Below are 18,134 nucleotides of genomic sequence, written 5' to 3'. Positions count from 1 at the left end.
GAGAGACAAGGCAGGGACGAAGCTCGGACCACCAAGGACAACTGGATTGGAAGGCGGACCTCGTGAACAGAACGTGCCTACAGCATACCGATATAAACTGAGAGACGTGCAGAAAAAAAGCGTGTTCACCACGAAATTCGATGGCGTGACCACGAACACGTGGCAAGACCGGCTAGCTACTTCGCATTACCCACATCTCTCCGCGTTCGAAAACGCGCGAGACGAATGCTTTGCTCGCGCCCTCCTCTTCGCCGACCTCACGCGAACCCCCTTTTCGAGGCCCCCTCTATCATTCTCCCCTTTATTTTTTCGCGCCGCCCGCCCCCCGCTTCCTCGGGTGCTTCTGTCAATGCGTCTCTGAATCCTCTCGTCGATGAGCCAGATTACGCTGGCGGGTTCAGTCGCAGGCGCGCGGACAGAGAGGGGTGGGAGAACCCCACTGATTTCCTCCTCAGCTTATCGATCCCAGTTGCACGGTGAAGCAAGTCGCTGCGCTTCTTTCTCCACACGCCTAATTAGTCGATAGGTGACTACCGTGAGGATAAGTTTCCCAGATATCTAGAGTAGACAGAACGGCGCCAGCTCGAGAGCGAAGCCCACAAACCTGTCTCGTTCCAAGCCCCGGAACATAGCTTGGTCAAGCAACCTCCGAGCGACGATTGTAGACACGGGTACCTGCCCCACAACCCTTCCGAAAACTGCAGTCGCTCACCGCTTTGTGCAGGGAATAAAATATAATGTGTGCGGACACGGCAGGAGCGGGGGCGCGCGCCGATCAGCTGAAACTTCGACGAAGCAAGGAATTTCCATGTTCCGGGATAGCGGGTACTGTTCCGCCAGATCAGTGCGTGCGATATTAAAACTGAACCGTGGAGGTATCGGGCTAGCCCGTCGTGAGTCATGGACGGAGAAGAGCTACCTCGATCCTGATGGCACGAAGGTCCAGCTTTCGACGTGGCGGTCACGTAGGTCATGGCAAACGAATCGCCTGAATGTATCGTGCTTCTGCGGCAGGCAAAACAGCTTGACCTCGCTGGCACCTTCCTCACCGTAGCAGCATCTGGCTCCCTCCTTTGCAGGTCACGTCTAAGGAGCGAATGCAACGGGTGTGCCACGAAGGCAGACAGGTGGTTTACCCGTTTTCCAAGTGTCTTTTTGCGAGTAGCTTGTCGCTCTCCATATCCGCCGGGAACTCAATGGAGACTACTCTGCCGGCTTCTCTTCTTGGTTCGTGTTATACATCGGGTAAATGTTACTGGTGACCCCCTCCTCCCCTACTTCAAATCAATGGTGACCTTCCGAAAACTCAACTCCCAAAGGGTGCGTTGCATTCCCCCTCAGTACCTCGTACACTCATGCTTGTGTGTTTCCTCACTAGAGTGACCGGTTCTTTAACGTGTGTCATGCGCATTTTCCCGTCTTCAACAGAGGTCAGCACGCCGAATAGCTAACTCTACATGCTGCCAGTACCACGGCAGGATATGTTCAGCTAGCTTCCAGGGATGGCAGCAACTGGCTGTACGTGTTTTCCGACAAACACTAAAAGGCTTCTCGAATTTATCGTGTCTTATGTGCGGAATACACGTTCGGGTTCGCCCATTGTCCTCGAAAGTCCTGCAGAGTGTCTGGCGAGTAGACAGGCACGCTCCCCGAGCAAGTGAGACAAAGCGTACGACGCGCCGACCCTTACACGCACTGCATTCAGCAGGCCAGAGCTTCGCGGTATTAACCTATTGTACGGCTTTCTGGTTGCGACACACGCTGGCAGAACCTACAAATTGTAGGCGGTAGCTGAGCCACCCAAATCATTCTTCCCGTTTTCTCGCCTGTGACAACAGTGTTTCTCCTACGCTCAGGCTGAGCGCCCGGGCGGGCGCCACCGCGTGTGCACCTGCCGCGGTTTGCCCGCGTAAAAGGCGATGTTACGGAAACGGAAGGGAAAGAGGAAAATGGACACGACAGATTATCATCGGGGACTACACACACGTACACCATAAGAATCGCATCTTTCCGGTATTTTTCACGAGTTCCGTAGTGTGAGATGCCGTCTGCAGAGGAGCGCGTATAGACACATAGCGGAGCAGGAAGGCCCCGCCAGGTCGTGGACGAGGCGAGAGCACACCTCACGGTTTCTTCGCTTTGACTTCTACAGCCTAGTCTTATTCCACGTTTTCACTGGGGCTTCCGAGAAAAGATGCTCTCTAGAATGAACGACCCTTCGGTATCAACTGGAGACCAGGTCTGCGCTCGCTCCGAAGTGAGAGAAAAGTGGAGACTGAATATGCGCAAACGAATTGAGGGAGCAACGCAGGCATCTTTTCCGCGTTTCAGCGTTCCTCGCGTGTCGCAGTTTTATCTCATCTTGCTTGTTACGCTTGTCCTTTCCTCGCCTTCCCTTCTTACGTTACACTTGTCTCTCTCTTTGAAGCGGGGAATTATGCCCGTTTCCTCTATCTTGTTCGTTGCAATCCAAGTGCTGCTGTGAGTTTGCGCCGCGGTTCCCGACCGGACACGCCGGTGCGTGCTCCACTTTTTAAGTCTTTTGTGTGCTTACAAGAGGCTGTGTCTCATCGCGTTCAGGCACGCATCCGTTTCTGTTTGTCTCCACAAATTTCCTTCTCTCGTTTCCTGTGGTCCTCCAGCACTCATCTGCCTGCTGAGTTTGCACCAGCAACTCGCCGGCGGTTCTATCTGGGCTGCCTGCTTCCTGACTGGTTTTTCTCTTCGCGGCTCCCGCTGCCCGTTCGATACCCTCTTCGTCTTGCCTTTTGCCCTTTGCGGACTCTTCACTCTTCGCTTTTCCTCAACACTATGGCGGACGTTGATATGACAGCTGACAGACGCTCGGTCTCTCTGTCAAAGAGCCGGAAGCAGAAGGTAAGTCCTCCAGTCCTCCGCTCCTTTCCAGCTACTCCTTCCCGCCTACCCCCGTCGCCGAGTGTCTCTCCTTCTGCTCGGCCCTTCCCAAGTGTCTCTGGAGGCGCGCGCATTATTTCTGGCGCCGTCTTCCGAACTGCTTCGGTTCTCTCCAGCGGGACACTCCCTTCGAGGAGCTCCTCCGAATGGCCTCGCGTCTCGGCAGAAACCAGCTGCTGCGCCGTGTGCACGCCCCTAGTCTCGCTCGTTGGCTCTTTGCCTCGCCTTCTCGGGCTTGTGCCCGAGGGCCGTTTCTTTCTTCGCTGCGTTTCGTCGTCGGCTCTGCGGGCTGGCTGAACAACTGCGTGTCTCACTTCGCTGTGTCTTCCGGATCGATGCTGTGGTTCTGCACCGTCCCCCCCTCCCTTCCCCCTCCCCCCTCCCCGTAACCTTCCCCGTTCTATTCTGCGACTGGCCTCTTCCACTGCAGCTTCGCCTTGGTTTCTCAGCGGTCGTTTGCGTTTGCCCGCCCTCGCGTGAGTTCCTCTATACGGTTTCTTCTCCTTCTGCACCGCGCGGCCGCTTGCTCCGAAGCGTTCGCTTCACGCTTGCCCTCCAGGCTGGTCCCGAGCCGTTCCCCATTCTCCTCTGGCTCCATGTCACGTGCTGCGTTTCGTGCTGCGCTCCGGCGCAGGTGCCTCTGCGTTGCACTCTCTCTTCGTTTTTCCCCCGCTGTCTCTTCTTCGCCAGGCTTGAGCCTCGCAGGACAAGGAGCAGGACCGCCGCGTACGCGCCACGCGTCTCGCTTGCGTCCTCTCTCCTCGACTGTGTCTCTTGGACTGCACAGCGCTCGCTCTTCCGTCTCTTTCCTGCTCTGCAAGAATTCCTAGTCTCTCGCGCGCGCAGCCTCTGTGTCCTTCACTTCTGTCGTCGTCGTGCTGCTCTGGGTCCGCCGCTCTGTCACTTCGTCTCCTCTCCAAATGCTTCTCTGACCGCAGGGCCGCGGCCTGAAGGAAGGCGGCCGCGAGAGCGACGGCCGCTACAGCGGCGACGCCGGCGTCTTCGAGAGGCTCGAGGAGAAGAAGAACGGCGCCACGAAACGCGACTCGGACCGAGCGAAGGGCCCCGGACCCGCGCGCTGTGAGTCCCCACTGCGGCTCAGGGTTCCATTCAAGCTGCGTCGCTCCCCGTGTTCTTCTCCGCCATCTGGGCCGCCGCGGCAGCGTGCAGAGTCGCATCATCCGCGCGTCCTGCGCCGGCGTCTCCGCTTTCCCGTGTCTGACAGTCGCTCCTCGACCTGCCTCTTCCATCTTTTGTGCCGACGCCCCAGCGGCGCTGGGCTGGCTTCTCGCGTCTCTCTGCGGACTGTCGAGTTGTCTTACCGGACAGGCGTTTTGATCTTTTTCCTCACTTCTTGCGGGAATGAACGGGAGAGAGACGAGAGAGGCCGCGAGCGGAGCGCCGTCGCGGGTCGTCGGCTTCCCTCCTCGTGATTTTCCCTCCCCAGTGTGAAGCGTTCTGAGACGCCCGCGCGAAGGGCTCTCTGCATGCGCGCTCGTGTGCGGCGTGTACGCTTGCCGCGAAGTTCACTCGCATTTATCTTTTGTGGGGCGGTCACGAAAGTCCGTTCGTTTATGAGGGCGCATGTTTTTTTCAGCCAGCGGATGCGCTGTAGAGGGGGGGTGGGGGGGGGGGGGGGGAGCGGGGAAAAGAGGAGATGATACGCCTCAGCTTGCAGGTACTGTTGCCGGCGACGCATGCTCAGGTGCACTTTACGTTCCGCATTTGTGTCTCTTTTCAGCCGTCGAGGGTTGGATAATCGTGGTCCGGAATCTGCACGAAGAGGCACAGGAGGAAGATCTCCACGAGAACTTTGAGTCCTTCGGTAAGCCTTCTTCCCCTGCTTCGCAGCGCTCCGCTTCTTGGCTCGCGGCGCCTTTTGTCTCCTCGTTGTCTCCACGTCCGGTGGCGAATGCGTCTGGCGGGTTCCTAGGTGTTTTTCCCCTGTTTGTCCGTCGCCCGCCTCTCGCATTTTTTTCAGCGCTGTGAGTTTTTTCGCGTCTTGTCGCGCGCTGTTTTCGTGTTTCTGCCCTTCTTCTCTCACTGGCGCTTCTTGTTCCTAACCACGCAACCCTAACCCTGTCCGATGTGTGCCTCAGGCCAGATCAAAAATCTGCATTTGAACCTCGATCGCCGAACGGGTTTCGTGAAGGGCTACGCCTTCATTGAGTACGAGACGTACGACGAGGCAGAAGCAGCTATCAAGGGTGAGAGAATCAAATCATGCGTAAGCCGATGCATATACACATGCTTCACGTCTTCGTGCTTAGGGTTGCTGCGTATCCCCCGCGGAGGGAGGCGTCCGCCATGCGGCTCTCTGCGCGTCTCCCTTCTCTGTTTCGTCTGTGTTTGTCGCCAGCACCTGGGCTCCTGCTGCGCAACAGCGCTTTTTTTCTCTTTTTTTTTATTCTCAGGCATGGACAGCCAGCAGCTGCTGGGACAGCCGGTGTTCGTCGACTGGGCGTTCAGCCAGCCGCCGGCGGAGAAGAAGCGCCGCTGAGAACTTTAGACTCCGAGGCGCGAGTGAGTAGTTGAAGGAGAAGAGACTTTTTGCCGAGAACGACCTGCCTCGCGTGGAGTCGCGGCGCGCGTCGAGGCTGTGGAGGCATGCGCTCTAGCGCGATCTCCGGAGAGGAAATGCCGAGCCCTGCGGGCCACTGAGACTGTCTGACGAGACTGCGCCGCCGAATCTGGGTACAGGACCCCCCCCCCCCCCCTTCCCAGGCGTTCCAGCGCTGCTCACGCACTCCGGCATGCAGGGCGGGAGACGTTGTGGGGTTTGCTTTTTTAAATGCATATACGTGTCTCGCGGTTCGTTCGCTTCTTCCTATCACTTACTCTCACGCGCTTAAAACTCTCTGGTTCGCTTCTTGTCTTTCGTCGTTTGTTCGCGTGTCTGTGGAGGACTGGCTCGCGAGAGTCTCTAGAGTGTCTACACTGAAACAATTTTTGAACTCCATTCAATATCGCTGAAAAGCTAGAGTGCTCAAATGAAGAAAAAGATCAATCGAAAACCGAACACCGTGCCCTGCGGTGCGGCGCTGCACAGACGTTTCGCTCTCCCACGCTCCAGCAAGTCTTGGTGGTTTTTCGCGCGTCGTGAAGCACGAAATCTAGAACAGAGCGGCACAATCGAGTCAGACAAAAACGAATCGAAACACAGGCTCGCGCCAAAACACCACGCACTCGAGTACCTGCACGCGCCAGGGGCCCGAAGCTGAGACGCGCACAGAGTTGAACGAGGTGCTTCATCGCCTGCGTGGCTAGTTACTCGCTGCCGGCGAGTGCGCTGGCCGCGTTGCCATTCGCTTCAGAATGTCCTGCAACTTCGCGTCTTCCTCGGCGTCCGCTTGCTCCCTCAAGAACTGTTCGCCCAGCAGCTCGTAGTCAAACATCAGTATGGAGCGCTGCATCCACCCGCTGTGCCTCCGACGTGCCCAGCGCGCACGCGCCGCGGCCGCCTCGTCCGTCTCCTCGTCTGCTTCAGCCTGCGACGTTTCCTCTGCAGCGGCTCCAGCGCCGTCGCCGCGCTGCGTCAAGTCTTCTGGCGCCTGCGAGTCGTCCGCTGGCGTCCCACGGCCGTCGCGATTGGTGCCCGGGGCGGCTGCCTCGTCGCCGCCGAGGAAATGCCAGCGCTGATCTTCACTCATCTCAGCCTTGACTTCCTCGAGAAGCGTCGCGGAGGCGCTGCGCGCGACGGCTTCCCACTGCGCATGCGACACCAGGCCGCGCGCCGCGGTGCAGAAGCTGACAAGTCGCAGGAGGCGATCTGAAGCGAGCGGCGCGGACGAGGACTCCGAACGCGGAGAGGCCGCAGGCGACGCCGCGCGCGCGCTAAGCTCCGCGAGGCTCGAGACGACGAACAGAGGCTGCAGGCCGACACACAGGAGTGGCAGACACGCGCCGACTCACGCCACCGCCCCGTTTCCCTTCCCAAAGTTCATGGTGCTAACACGTGCCTCACTCGCCTCTCGCGATTGCCGTCCTTCGGGGCGAGCTCCGCTCTCGCGAGCCTGCGAGACGAGACCTGCAGCGAGGCGCCAGAGAGCAACTGGACAGCGCGAGGGGCTCGTAGTTCGCAGAGGTGAGAGGCGCGTGTGCCTGCGCGACCGTAGCTCGTCTGCTGGGCGGAGGTCGCCTCATCCTCATGTACAGTCAGAAGGCAAGCCGGCGCGGGCACTTCACGCGCTGCCGAGAGTTTGCTGCGGCTAAGCGGCGGGTCGCGCGCTTACTGTCTGCGTGTTGACGCAGTTGAGGCGGTGGAGGAGCTTCTGCGCCTGCGCCTGGAGCGCCGGGGCGGCCGAGCGGTGCAGGCAGAAGCATGAAGAGAAGAGAATTTCGCCGAGGACTGACGCGAGGAACGAAGTCGAAAACGAGGGCGTCGGCGCTGCGAGCACCAGCAGCAGCGACAGCCACGCGTACTCGAACCTGCGGAGACCCAAGAAAAGAGCACGGTGAAGCCAGAGATTGCCGCAGCGACTGCACAAAAATCTTACGCGCACAAACAATCGTCGGATGCAAGCTCCGAAGACTGCGAAAGATGCATCCATATCTGTGCCAAGCTCTCTCTCTCTCTCTCTCTCTCTCTATATATATATATATATATATATATATATATATATATATATATATATATATATATCTGTATATAGTGAAATTTGCGAATGCCTTTGTACTCGAGCATATGCAAACTTATTCGGCTGCGCAGAGGCGCGACTCACTTAAACTGGTCAGATCTGCTTTCCTCGTCGCGCTCGCCGGCGGGCTGCGGGTGACTCTGAAGGCGGTGAAGAAGCGGCGGCAGCACGTCCGAAGCAAAACTGCGGAAAGAAAAAGCGAAAAACAAGTTTAGAAGCTGAATAAATTGCGGACAAGCCCCGCGGTCGGGCAGCCCGCGCGCGAATTCGCCGCGGAGAGGAGGACTCTGAGGAAAACGCTCAAGGGGGGAGACAGGGCAAATGTTCAAAGCGCACGCAGAGAGGTTCGGAAGAGCTCAGTTAGCCCTCGAGGCAGCTGCGCCACAGGAAGATGCAAAAACACTCTGACACAGAGCGAGACGAATAGCCAGAGGAGACAGAAAACCCAGGGCAAGGTTATGATGCTTGGTAGGATACACGCCCACAGACGTTGCAACTATTAGACTTGTACAAGCCCGAGGGTGTTGCAGCGCCACGCCGGCAAATCAGTCCACATAGAAGAGAGAATGAGAAACGAAGAACCTGAAGCGCAGCGACGATACAACTCAGCCACATCCAACCCCGCAAAAGACCAAACGACCTTATGCCCATGACTCCTGACCTCCTGAGCGCCTGCATATAATATAGTATAATATAATATAATATAATATAATATAATATAATATAATATAATATAATATAATATAATACAATATACTATACTATACTATACTATACTATACTATACTATAGTATAATATAATATAATATAATATAATATAATATAATATAATATAATATAATATAATATAATATAATATAATATAATATAATATAATATAATATAATATAATATAATATAATATAATATAATATAATATAATATAATATATATATATATATATATATATACGGCAACTTGCTGTGTCGTCATCTGCACGACGCTCTAGTTACAGCTGATTCAAACACTCCAGTTATCGCCTGCCTCACCGTTCGCGCACAAAACTCCCGGCACTGGTCGCCATGAGCGTCACGATGGCTGAAACACGCACAAGAGACACGACGCTCGCGGTGGCGCCGCCCCGAGGAGAACAGCTGTCGCGCGCCGCTGCTCAGTCCACGCGAGAGTCTACGCGCGGAAGCAAAAACACTCATGTCCATGCCTGCGCCTTCGCACGCCTCTTTCATACCTTTCTACCTATCTATTTGACTACTTGTCTATATTTATATCTATATCTATCTACACGGATATCTATGTTTCTCCAAACCTATCTGTCTGTTGCTTTTCTATCAATATCTATCACCCTCTCTACATCTACGACAATCTAATCATATTTATCTACCTCTCATTTACACATATGTATGTATGTATGTATGTATGTATGTATGTATGTATGTATGTATGTATGTATGTATGTATGTATGTATATATATATATATATATATATATATATATATATATATATATATATATATATATATAGAGCGCGTTGAGCCTAACATGCGGATGACTGGCTGTACGTGACGAGAAGCTGTCCAGGCGGCGATAAAAGAGTCACGCTTTCGTGAGGCGACCAAGTGCGAGACAGGTGGCTCCAGGACATGATAGCAAGGAAGCATGCGAAGGCGAGCGGTCGGGGGCGCAGACTTTCGAAACTCGCCGGAGATTGTTTTTACCGAGCGTGGTGACGAGGACGGAGAGCGGCGCCGCGGCCCTCAGCGACGGCAGGAGGGAGGGCCAGAGCTGCGAAAAACAGAGCAGGCGCGAACCTGAGGAGACATCCGCTGCGAAAAACAGAGTAGGCGCGAACCTGAGGAGACGCCCACTAGTCCGTTAAACCCAGAGGCCGCGCACACACCGGAGACGCGCGCAGCAAACGGGTGCTGGACGCTACACACGCCACTGAAGCACGGGCGCACCGGAAGACTAGATCTGTCTTCACATGCGCACAGTGCCAGAGACGCACCGCTGAGGCGCTGCGAAACCCCGACAAGCGGAGACGCCAGCCGATGGTCACGCGCAGGCCGAGGCGCGCCCAGACGTACGACTCAGCAACTCGAAAGCGGGATTCTCGAGCAACGAGACGCGGCACGCAGACGGGCAAGAGGCCTACCTCGTGGATGCGAGGCAGCAGTTCGCGTTTTCGAGTAGTGAGGACGTAGATACAGCGAAGCATGGTCAAGTGTATGTACACCGCTGCGGCGGGTCGTGGATCCGTGTGCAGCAGAAGGCGAACGCGCATAAGAATTCGAGTTGCGTGCAGGCGCAGACTTCCGTATTCGCCGAGCTGGGCCCAGCCCTTCCGCGGCTTCAAGATCCTGGCGGTCGCTTTCCGCGTTTTCTCTGCCTCCTGTTGCTTCCGCTGCCTCGTGGCCTGCCGCTGTTGCACAGAAAGGAGCTTCGCCTTCCACTTCTCCAGCACGTCTCTCACGTCGGCGTCGTGACCCCGTTCCGCGGCCTCCTTCATCTCTTTTACAAAGAGCTCCTCGTCCACTGTCGCGCTGACTACACTTTCCGCATCACCGTCCCTCTCCTCGGCCTCCTCTCCGTCGCCATCGCCGCTCAGCACATCCTCCTCCTGGTCAACGTCTGCATCTTCATCGAGTGAACATAGCGGCATGTCGCGCTCGCCTGCGTTCACGCTAGTAGCGCCAAGCGAACTGGCGTCGCTCTGTGCTGCTTCCTTGCCGGCGCCCGCCCCTGTGCCTGAGGCCGCGCGCGTTGCCAGAAGCTGCTCCTTCTCGCGCTCGCGCCTCAGCCGCGCCGGACTCAGAAGCCAGGCGAAGGGAGGTGGGAAGCGAGGTGGCAGGCCACGGAAACAGTCCCCCCCCCACCGCTCCCGGCGCGAAGCCGACTGCAGCGCGCCGACCGACGCAGCGAGCGGTTGGGCGCCGGCAGCGAGCGACTGCTGAGAGGCCTCGAAGGGCGGCAGGCGCGACCGTCGCCGCTCTCTCTCGCGCTGGCGACGCGCCGTTCGGTCCTCAGAGACGCGCCTGGTGAGGAGGAAGGCCAGCGCGGCAAGCACCCGCAGCAGCCACAGCGGCGTGCGCGCGTCGGTCTCATCGTCGAGGGCACCTATCTCCCCCTCGCCTGCGCGTGAGCCGGCCGCGGCCGCGGGCGGCGGGGATACTGAGGAGAAAAACGAAAAGGAGAGGCGCGCGAGCACGCGGCGGAGCTGCGCCTCTTTCTGCTGGTACTGGCGCTGCAGAAGGAGGCCAATCAAATCCGACAGAGCCGGCAGCATCGTCGGCGGCGCGAAGGCCACCAGAGCAGTGAGCAGCGACGCTGTGTCGCTCTCAGTCATCTTGCGAGAGTCGACAGAGCCGACGACGTGAAACGACCCAACGCTCGGTGCGAGGGACGAAGTCCCCGAGGCCGGGAGCTGGTGCAGAGACTCAGCGACTGCTTCGATCAAGAGATCCCCGTGAAGAGACAGGAGGCAGCCGACAGGCGACTTCGGAGACGCTCCCGACAGCCGCGACTGCGCCGAACGCGAGGCACCGCATCCCAGGCGATCAAGAGAAGGGCCTGGCGACGACGGCGCAGGCGAGACAGGCGCACCTAGGCGAGGCGCGCTCAAGGCGCTGTGGAGCGAAAGAAGAGCAAAGTACGCCGCGGCCGCGACCCCGCGGCTCGTGTGGCTGCCCAGGTGTCTGTACAGCGGAAAAAGCAAGAAGGGTAGGACCTTCGCCATACGGCCGGCGCCACCGACTTCCCCCAGAAACTGCAGCGCGAGGCTGAGACACCGAAGCAACAGAATCCGGTAGAAGCTGACTAGTGCGCGGGCGAGCGGCAGGAGAGCGCGCGTAAGCTGCTGAGCCGACATCTCCCGTCGCACCGCCGCCCTTCGGCGAAGCTCCGCGAGCCTACGCGCCTCCTGCGCTGGCGACGGCCCTGCTGCGATGGCTGAGACACCCTCCGCCGTGTGCTCGCGCTTCCCCGCAGAGGCTTCCTCCTCCTCCCCAGTGCAGGCGTCTGAACGCAGAGGAGCACGCTCCCGCATCGGCGGCTCAGAGCCCACCGAGGGCGCGTTTCCGGGGTCCGGTGACCCGCGCGGGGCCCCGCAGGCCAAGGGCTGCGTCGCGCACGTTTCGCCGTCGGCCTTCGCCTGGCGTCTGGGCACCCCAGCGCCGATGGGCGCGTCAGCAAGCGAGCCCTTTCGGCCGCCTCCTCCACAACTGGCGTCTCTGGCGTTGGCGCGTGCGTCGCCGGTGCCTGCGTCGTCTGTGCCTGCGTCGTCTGTGCCTGCGTCGTCGGCGAGCGCGTCACTAACCTGACGCGCCACGGCGGCGGCCAGCGCCTCCGCGGAGACGTCGGAGGGCGCCAGGAGGTTCGCTTCGAGCAGCCCGTCGACAAGAGCTTCAATCTGCTCCAACGTGAAGAACGAAGAGGCAGACGCGGAGCCGATCGCCCGTGCGCGAGCTCCCGCGCGGCACCAGAAGCGCTCGCAGGAAGGCAAAGCGCGGGCCGCTGCATGCGCCGTAGATTCGCGTGCGCCACTCTCTCCCTCCGGCTCCACGGGGTGCGTCGCGTTGGCAGGCGCGAGTGCTACGGCAGCTCTCGCGGCAGACTCTGCTTCGTCTTCCGCGTCCATTCGAATCTCTCGCGCCGTGGAAACCTCGCCTCTCCTGCGGAGCTCCGGCGCGTGCCAGCGGACGAGCAGCCCTGCGCGCAGGCCCGCGGAGAGGGCGAAGAGGGCGCCCGCGCGGAGCAGCAGCAAGAAGCCCAGCGGCGACGCAGCGAGCGGCGACACGCTGCCCACGTCGCGGGCAAAGGCAGCGAGGCGCTCAGACTCCAGGCCAAGCGTCTCCACACGCGCAGGCACAGAGGCCCCAGGAGATTCGCGCGGAAAGGCGCGTGCAGAGGGCTGAGTGGAGGAGGCGCGGCGCAGCCAGGCGGGGAGGCCGGCGCCTTCTGCCTCCTCGGTTCTTCCCCCGTTCAGCTCACCGACCTTGCCGCCTGCCTCGTGGACGATGGCGGGCTCTGCGGTGTGCCGCCGGTCACCGTTTCCTCTCTCTGTGCCTGCGACGCAACCCGCGCCTTGGGCGCTTCGCCGCAACGCCGAACTGGAGTCGCAGGCCGCGGAAACATGCGATGGAGGCACCAAGCGCAAGGCATTTGGCAGGCTCGCCGTCGACGACGGCGGAGCCGCAAGAGTCGTCAGTAGGTCTGTGAAGAGCGCAGCTCGCGAGGGCGACGGCAGCACGGCCGTGAGCGCCTCGAGTGTCTCCCGCAGCTGTCGCCCCAACGCCTCGTCGCCCCCCGCGCCCGCGAGCGCCGGCAGGACAAGATGCGCCTCGAGATCCTCTTCGAGCTGCTGGTCGCCCGCCTCCGAGCCGTCCTCGAGGAGCGACGACTCCAGCAGCCCCGTCTCCTCGCCGGCGCGCGCCTCGGCTCCCGCCTCAGCCGCGGCCGTGGATGACGAGGCGCAGCGACAGAGACAGACAGAGCGGCGCAGCTGCGCACGGGCGAAGCTGCGGCAGCTTCCGCAGGGAGCCATTCCATGGGGCGCCGGTGCCGCCTTCCTTTCGCAACCTGGCCAGCCCGGTGCCGACGCAGAGGCCACGCGTGAATCGTCTGCCGGCGCGGCGCTCTGCGCGTCGTGGCGCGACACCCCCGCGCCCGTCTCGCCGCGCGGGCGCAGGACTTTGCGGGCCGCGAGGCGCTTCAGCTTCGCCGACGTGGGTAGGAACTGGGCGGAGAGCGGGTCTTCCTGCAGCGCGCGGAGCTGCGCGGGAAGGAGCAGCAGGGCCTCGGGGCGCCCGGGCACCCCCTCAGAGTCGGCGGCCGCGCCCGCGAGGCTCGCGCGCGCCTCCAGCAGCCCGTGGTGCCGCATGCGCTGGTGCAGCACCTCGGGGTGGGCCACCGACAGCTGCAGCACCGCCCACAGCACGCGCTCGGATGGCAACAGCCACGCACTGCTCGGGACGGAAGCGACTCCTTGGCCCTCTGCGTCGATGCCACTGTCGCCGGAGCCCGCGCGCTCTTCAGCGGCATCTGGAGGCGGCGCGGCAGGCGGGGAGACTGCAGCGCGATGAGGACGTCCCCAAGCGGAACACCCGCCGGCTTCAAACACGTCGCCGCAAACCGCCATGACGCGAAGGTGGCCGCCGACGTTCATGAGTTCTCTCTGGAGAAGCCGCTGAAGCCTGAGGCGCGTCGAGGGGCTCCCTCCGGCCGAGCCACTCGCCACAGAGAAGAGGGGTAGCAAGGGCGACGACGGGTCGCGCGCGCCAGGTGCCACGGCGAGGGCCGACCGTGCAGCCTCCTCCAACGCGGAAATGAAGTGGAGCTTGAGACTCCCGACGATTGCCGAGTCTTCCACAGCTGGCGGAAGCGCTGCGGCGCAGAGAGACCAGGCGCAACACACAGATGGCGCACACGCAGGCGGCGACGGCTGAGGCGACGCGACCTGCGGCTCCTGCGATGTAGAAGGAGAAGACAGCGTGCAAAGGGGCGCAGACGCGACAGACTCGGCCGCAGCGTCTGCCGAGAGCAACTCAGAAATCCAGGCGTCTCCTTGACGACGCCAAGAGGGCGGCGCAGGTGCCGGAGATGCCGGACAAGGCGAAGAGGAAGAGACACCAGCTGGCGAACGGGCGATCGCTGGCGACGACGTCGAAAAAAAGGAGAGAAACGGAGACAGAGAAAAGGAGAAGGGGAGCCAGAGGCGGCGGCGAAGCAGCGCCGACTCTGCGGTTTGCGCGAGGTCTTGTTGCTCGTCTGCAAGCGCCTGGAGGAGGACTTCGACCGCGGCGTACGTACACTTCGCGGTCAAGAGCGTCCGACAGCCGCCGACGAGGCTCGCCGCGAGGTAGATGCGGCCGAGACGCACGCGCCAGTCTGACAGCGGAAGCGGCGACGCGGAGCTCAGCAGAGTCTGAGAAAGCAGGGACTCACGCCACGCAAAGGCAACGCTCCGATACACACATACACCTCAACCGCCAGAGTCGCTGAAGCAGCCTCTCGAGCCGAGCGCCGCTGCGCTCTGCGATGTCGTCTCTGCGTCGCTTCCTTACCTCCATCTTTTCGGAAGTGTGTTTTGCTGCCTCGAGCACCGTCGCTCGCAGCTGTCGCTCGGCGCAAGTTTTCCTCCTCGCGCGCGAGACGTCTCCTTCGGCGCGCCTCTGTTGCTGGAGCTGAAGATCTTGCAGCAGTGAGAATCCAAACACTCTCCCGATATGACTGCGCGCCTCCGCTTCTGCTTCCGCTTCGCCGCCGTCCGCCGCGCTCGCATCGCCCTCATCAGCCGCGAGAAACGGACGCAACGACGCCCGCGGCCATCGTCGCTCCACCTGCAGCGTGTAGTCCTTCGCGAGGTGCTTGAGGCAACGCAGCCGCGCCGAGAGCGTCGCCGAGCGCGCCTCCGCCTCCTCTGCGGCGTCGCCCTCCGGCGTGTCTGCGCGAGGCGTGCCCGAGCTCGCGCCACCCCCCCCGTCAGGACTTGAGGAGGCCACGCGAGCAGACTTCGATTTCGCGTCAGAATCTAACTGCAGCAGTGACCAGATCCACCGCGCAAGAACCAGCAAGGCGAGCGCTAGCGACCGCGGTGGCTGCTCGGCGTGAGAGAGGAACGCGGCCACGGCAGTCACTACACCGGGGTAGAACTGAATCAAGATCGCCCGCGTCCACTGCCGCCGAGTGTCGTCTTCGCGGTTCGAAGGCCCACGGGCGTCGCGCCTCGAGTCTGGCGATCCTGGAGTTTCCGCGTCGCCGCTGGCGGCCTCCCCAGCCTCGCCCGCCGCACCGGCAGTCGCAGGTCCTCGGGCGGCAGACGCGATCGGAATGTCAAAGATGTCTGCCGAAGTATACAGACACTGCAGCGCGAGTGCGACGGCCGCGCGGTGGACAGGAACCGCCCGCCGCCGCGGCGAGGCGACTTCGGCACCGCGCCCCGACCCAAGGACGAGCTGCAGCAGCTCGTGGATCGCGATGCCGAGGACGACGCCACAGGGCAGCTCGCCGCGAACGCGGGGGATCGGCTGCAGGACGCAGCGAGCCAAGATATCGTGAGCCGCAGGGCGCGTCGACGCGGCCTCAGCCGCCCCAGAAAATGCGCCGCTGGCAGCCAGCGCGGCGGCGGCGGAGGCGTCGCGGACGGCGAGCACGTGAGTCGTCCAGCCATGGGTCAGGGCGAGGCGGAGGAGCCCGAGAACTGGAAGCAGACTGCCGGCGCTCTCGCGGACGGTCGCGAGCGACAGCAGCCGCACCGCGGGCACCAGGGAGCCGCCAAAAAGGAACGACAGAAACGATGGAGACGCCTCTGGGGGCGTAGACGACGCCGGCGCCGCGGCGCGCGCAGAGGCGGAGCTTCGCCGCGCAGTCGATTCTTCCGCCTCCGCCGCAGACTTCGGCCTCTGCTCGCCGGGACTTTGCCGCGGCCTGTAGAGGCCCTGAAGTTGGTAGCACACCTGCATCAGCAAGGCGATGGCTGGCGCAACGGCCTCGACAAGCGGACGCAAGATGGAGGCGTCAAGCGTCGCGGCAAACGCGGCAGTCAGCTGCGACGTCGGCGCGCGTGAGGCCTCCGCCGAGGAGCTGGCAGTCGTCCGGTCGCCCTGCTCCAGCGCCTCCAGGACTGGAATCAACTGCATCGCAAGTTCGTGCAGGGAGAGAAAACCAGCCGCCGCCTTCTTCGCCACCAGCGTCTTCACCTTCTTCTCGCGCTGCATACGCGCCATCCGCGACCCGTCCTCCTCCGCCTCGCGCGCCAGGGCGGTGGCAGCCGTCCCGCGGGCGACTGCATCTTCCGCGGAAAGCGGAAGGCGACGCACGCTGGCACAGAGAGCCTCGAGGCGCTGGACAAGAGCCTCGCCTTCTCGCGCCGCGCCTCCGACTGCGCGCTTGCATGCGGGCGCGGCGGCGGCGAGCGAGGCGGCTTCTGAGGCCTCACGCCGCGGCGGGGAGGCAGCGGCGGAGGCAGAAGGCCGCTGAGGCTCGTAGGGCTTCTTCCCTCGACTGGCGGCAAGCGCACGCGATGCGGCTCCCACTGCAGCAGCTGCGGCGCCGAGGAAGGCCACGAGAGCTGCCTCGAAGGCCTTTACCTCCTCAGAGAGCTGCGCAAAGTCTGGCGGTGCGTCGTGAACCCGCAGGGGCAAGCGGGTCGGCAGAGGCGAACTCCATGAGACACCTTGATGCAGGCGAGAGGAGTCAGAGGAAGGGGGAGAAGAAACACCAGATGCAACTGAAGAAGAACGGAGAGAAGAGGAAGACGGAGAGGCAGAAGGAGAAGATGTAAAGGAAGAGGAGTTGACCTCCTCAGGTTCCGCCATGGCTGCGACTACAGCATGAAGAGAGAGAAAACAGGAGAAGGGGAGAAAAGCAACCTGGGGGGACCCCGCGGAGCCCACAGGGGTCGTGAGGCGTTCAGAGGGACGCCATTTTCTGCGAGGACGAAGGACTCTGGGCAAATTTCGAAAAATGTCGCATCTGCTATGTCGAGCCCGCCTGCCACTGTATTGGCAGCACGCTAAGCGTTTGCCTCTTTTCTACGTGGATAGAAAAACTGCGCCGCCTCTTCCACCTGGAAAAGATTTCCCTTGGAGGAAAGCTTCTTTTGTGAACCGAGGCAGCGGTATCGCTGCATCTCCTTGGCATGCTCGTTGAATTTCGCGAGTGTGCGCATGCGGCCAGAGTCGCTTGCATGCGCGACATTGACGCAGCGCTAATCGACAAAAAGATGGAACACCAGTTCAGCACACATTGCCTGCGTGTGGCAGGATTGCGAATTTCGTTCTTCCTATTGAGTTCGCGGAGTGGAAGCTTGACACAGGCAATTTGTGTGGCCTCGAGGCGCGCTCACTGTCACCAGCTGCCTCGCTAGAGTCAACGCCGTGTCTCCGCCTTTCCTTTTAATCTCCTCAAATTCTGTTTTCATGCTCCTCGCTCGATCTGCCGCTTCAGGTCTTGTTGCGCCTATTCTTCGTAATCCTGCGTTTCGCAGAAGAAGTCAACGCAACTCGCCGCCATCCTCCGCAAGCCGGCAAGTCGCTGCCTGAAAGTCAACGCCGCGTCGTTCTTTTGACTTATTTTTGGTTGAACAGAATCGCCGCCGCAGCCAAACGTGGCAGCCAGAATACTGCAGTTTTTGTTTTGATTCTCTGCGTCGCAAGCGCCTCTTTCTTCTCCTTGAATGGCGCGCGCGAACGAGCTTCCCGCTGTGCGCGTGTTTGCTTCATGGCATTCAAGGATGGGCGGATCGAGTCTTCTAACACGACTCTTTTGAAGTCCTCTTACGGCTAGTTGGCCTGCGACTTCTTCCTCACTCTGCGGGGTTTTTCGATGACGATAGTCCTTCCTTTTCCTTTCATCTTTGTCAAAGGTACCTCCTGTTGTCGAAAGCCCTCTTCTCTCTCTCTATGCTCCGTGTCCCCTCGCCTTCGCTCTGTCAATCTAGTGTGAGTCACTCCACCTTTGAAAATTCATTTGCTATCTCTCTCTCCCGCCGTCCTCTCCGCGACTGCCCATCCTCTATCGGGCGAGTATTCCTGCAGCTTTTCCCCCAGCTTTTTGCCGGCAGCTCCTTTAGTTCATTTCCACTT

At 60.7% G+C, this 18,134-nt stretch overlaps 2 protein-coding genes across 2 annotated transcripts; one reads left to right on the top strand and one right to left on the bottom strand.

Moving 5' to 3' along the window:
• Positions 1 to 2,811: 2,811 nt before the first annotated feature.
• On the top strand, positions 2,812 to 5,416 carry BESB_008490 (RNA-binding protein 8A family protein; the record flags this gene model as incomplete). The annotated part of the gene is made up of 5 exons (XM_029359603.1): positions 2,812 to 2,877; positions 3,855 to 3,996; positions 4,658 to 4,741; positions 5,016 to 5,123; positions 5,331 to 5,416. 5 exons carry the CDS (start codon positions 2,812 to 2,814, stop codon positions 5,414 to 5,416), a joined length of 486 nt encoding a protein of 161 aa, XP_029222516.1.
• A 763-nt stretch (positions 5,417 to 6,179) lies between these two features.
• On the bottom strand, positions 6,180 to 16,865 carry BESB_008480 (uncharacterized protein; the record flags this gene model as incomplete). Its single annotated transcript, XM_029359602.1, has 7 exons — positions 6,180 to 6,785; positions 7,149 to 7,344; positions 7,638 to 7,736; positions 8,583 to 8,631; positions 9,270 to 9,336; positions 9,707 to 14,473; positions 14,613 to 16,865. 7 exons carry the CDS (start codon positions 16,863 to 16,865, stop codon positions 6,180 to 6,182), a joined length of 8,037 nt encoding a protein of 2,678 aa, XP_029222515.1.
• Positions 16,866 to 18,134: the final 1,269 nt, after the last annotated feature.

Source organism: Besnoitia besnoiti, chromosome I (assembly GCF_002563875.1).
Source record: "Besnoitia besnoiti strain Bb-Ger1 chromosome I, whole genome shotgun sequence".
Classification (NCBI taxonomy): Eukaryota; Apicomplexa; class Conoidasida; order Eucoccidiorida; family Sarcocystidae; genus Besnoitia; species Besnoitia besnoiti.
This window is presented reverse-complemented; position numbering and strand designations above follow the sequence as displayed.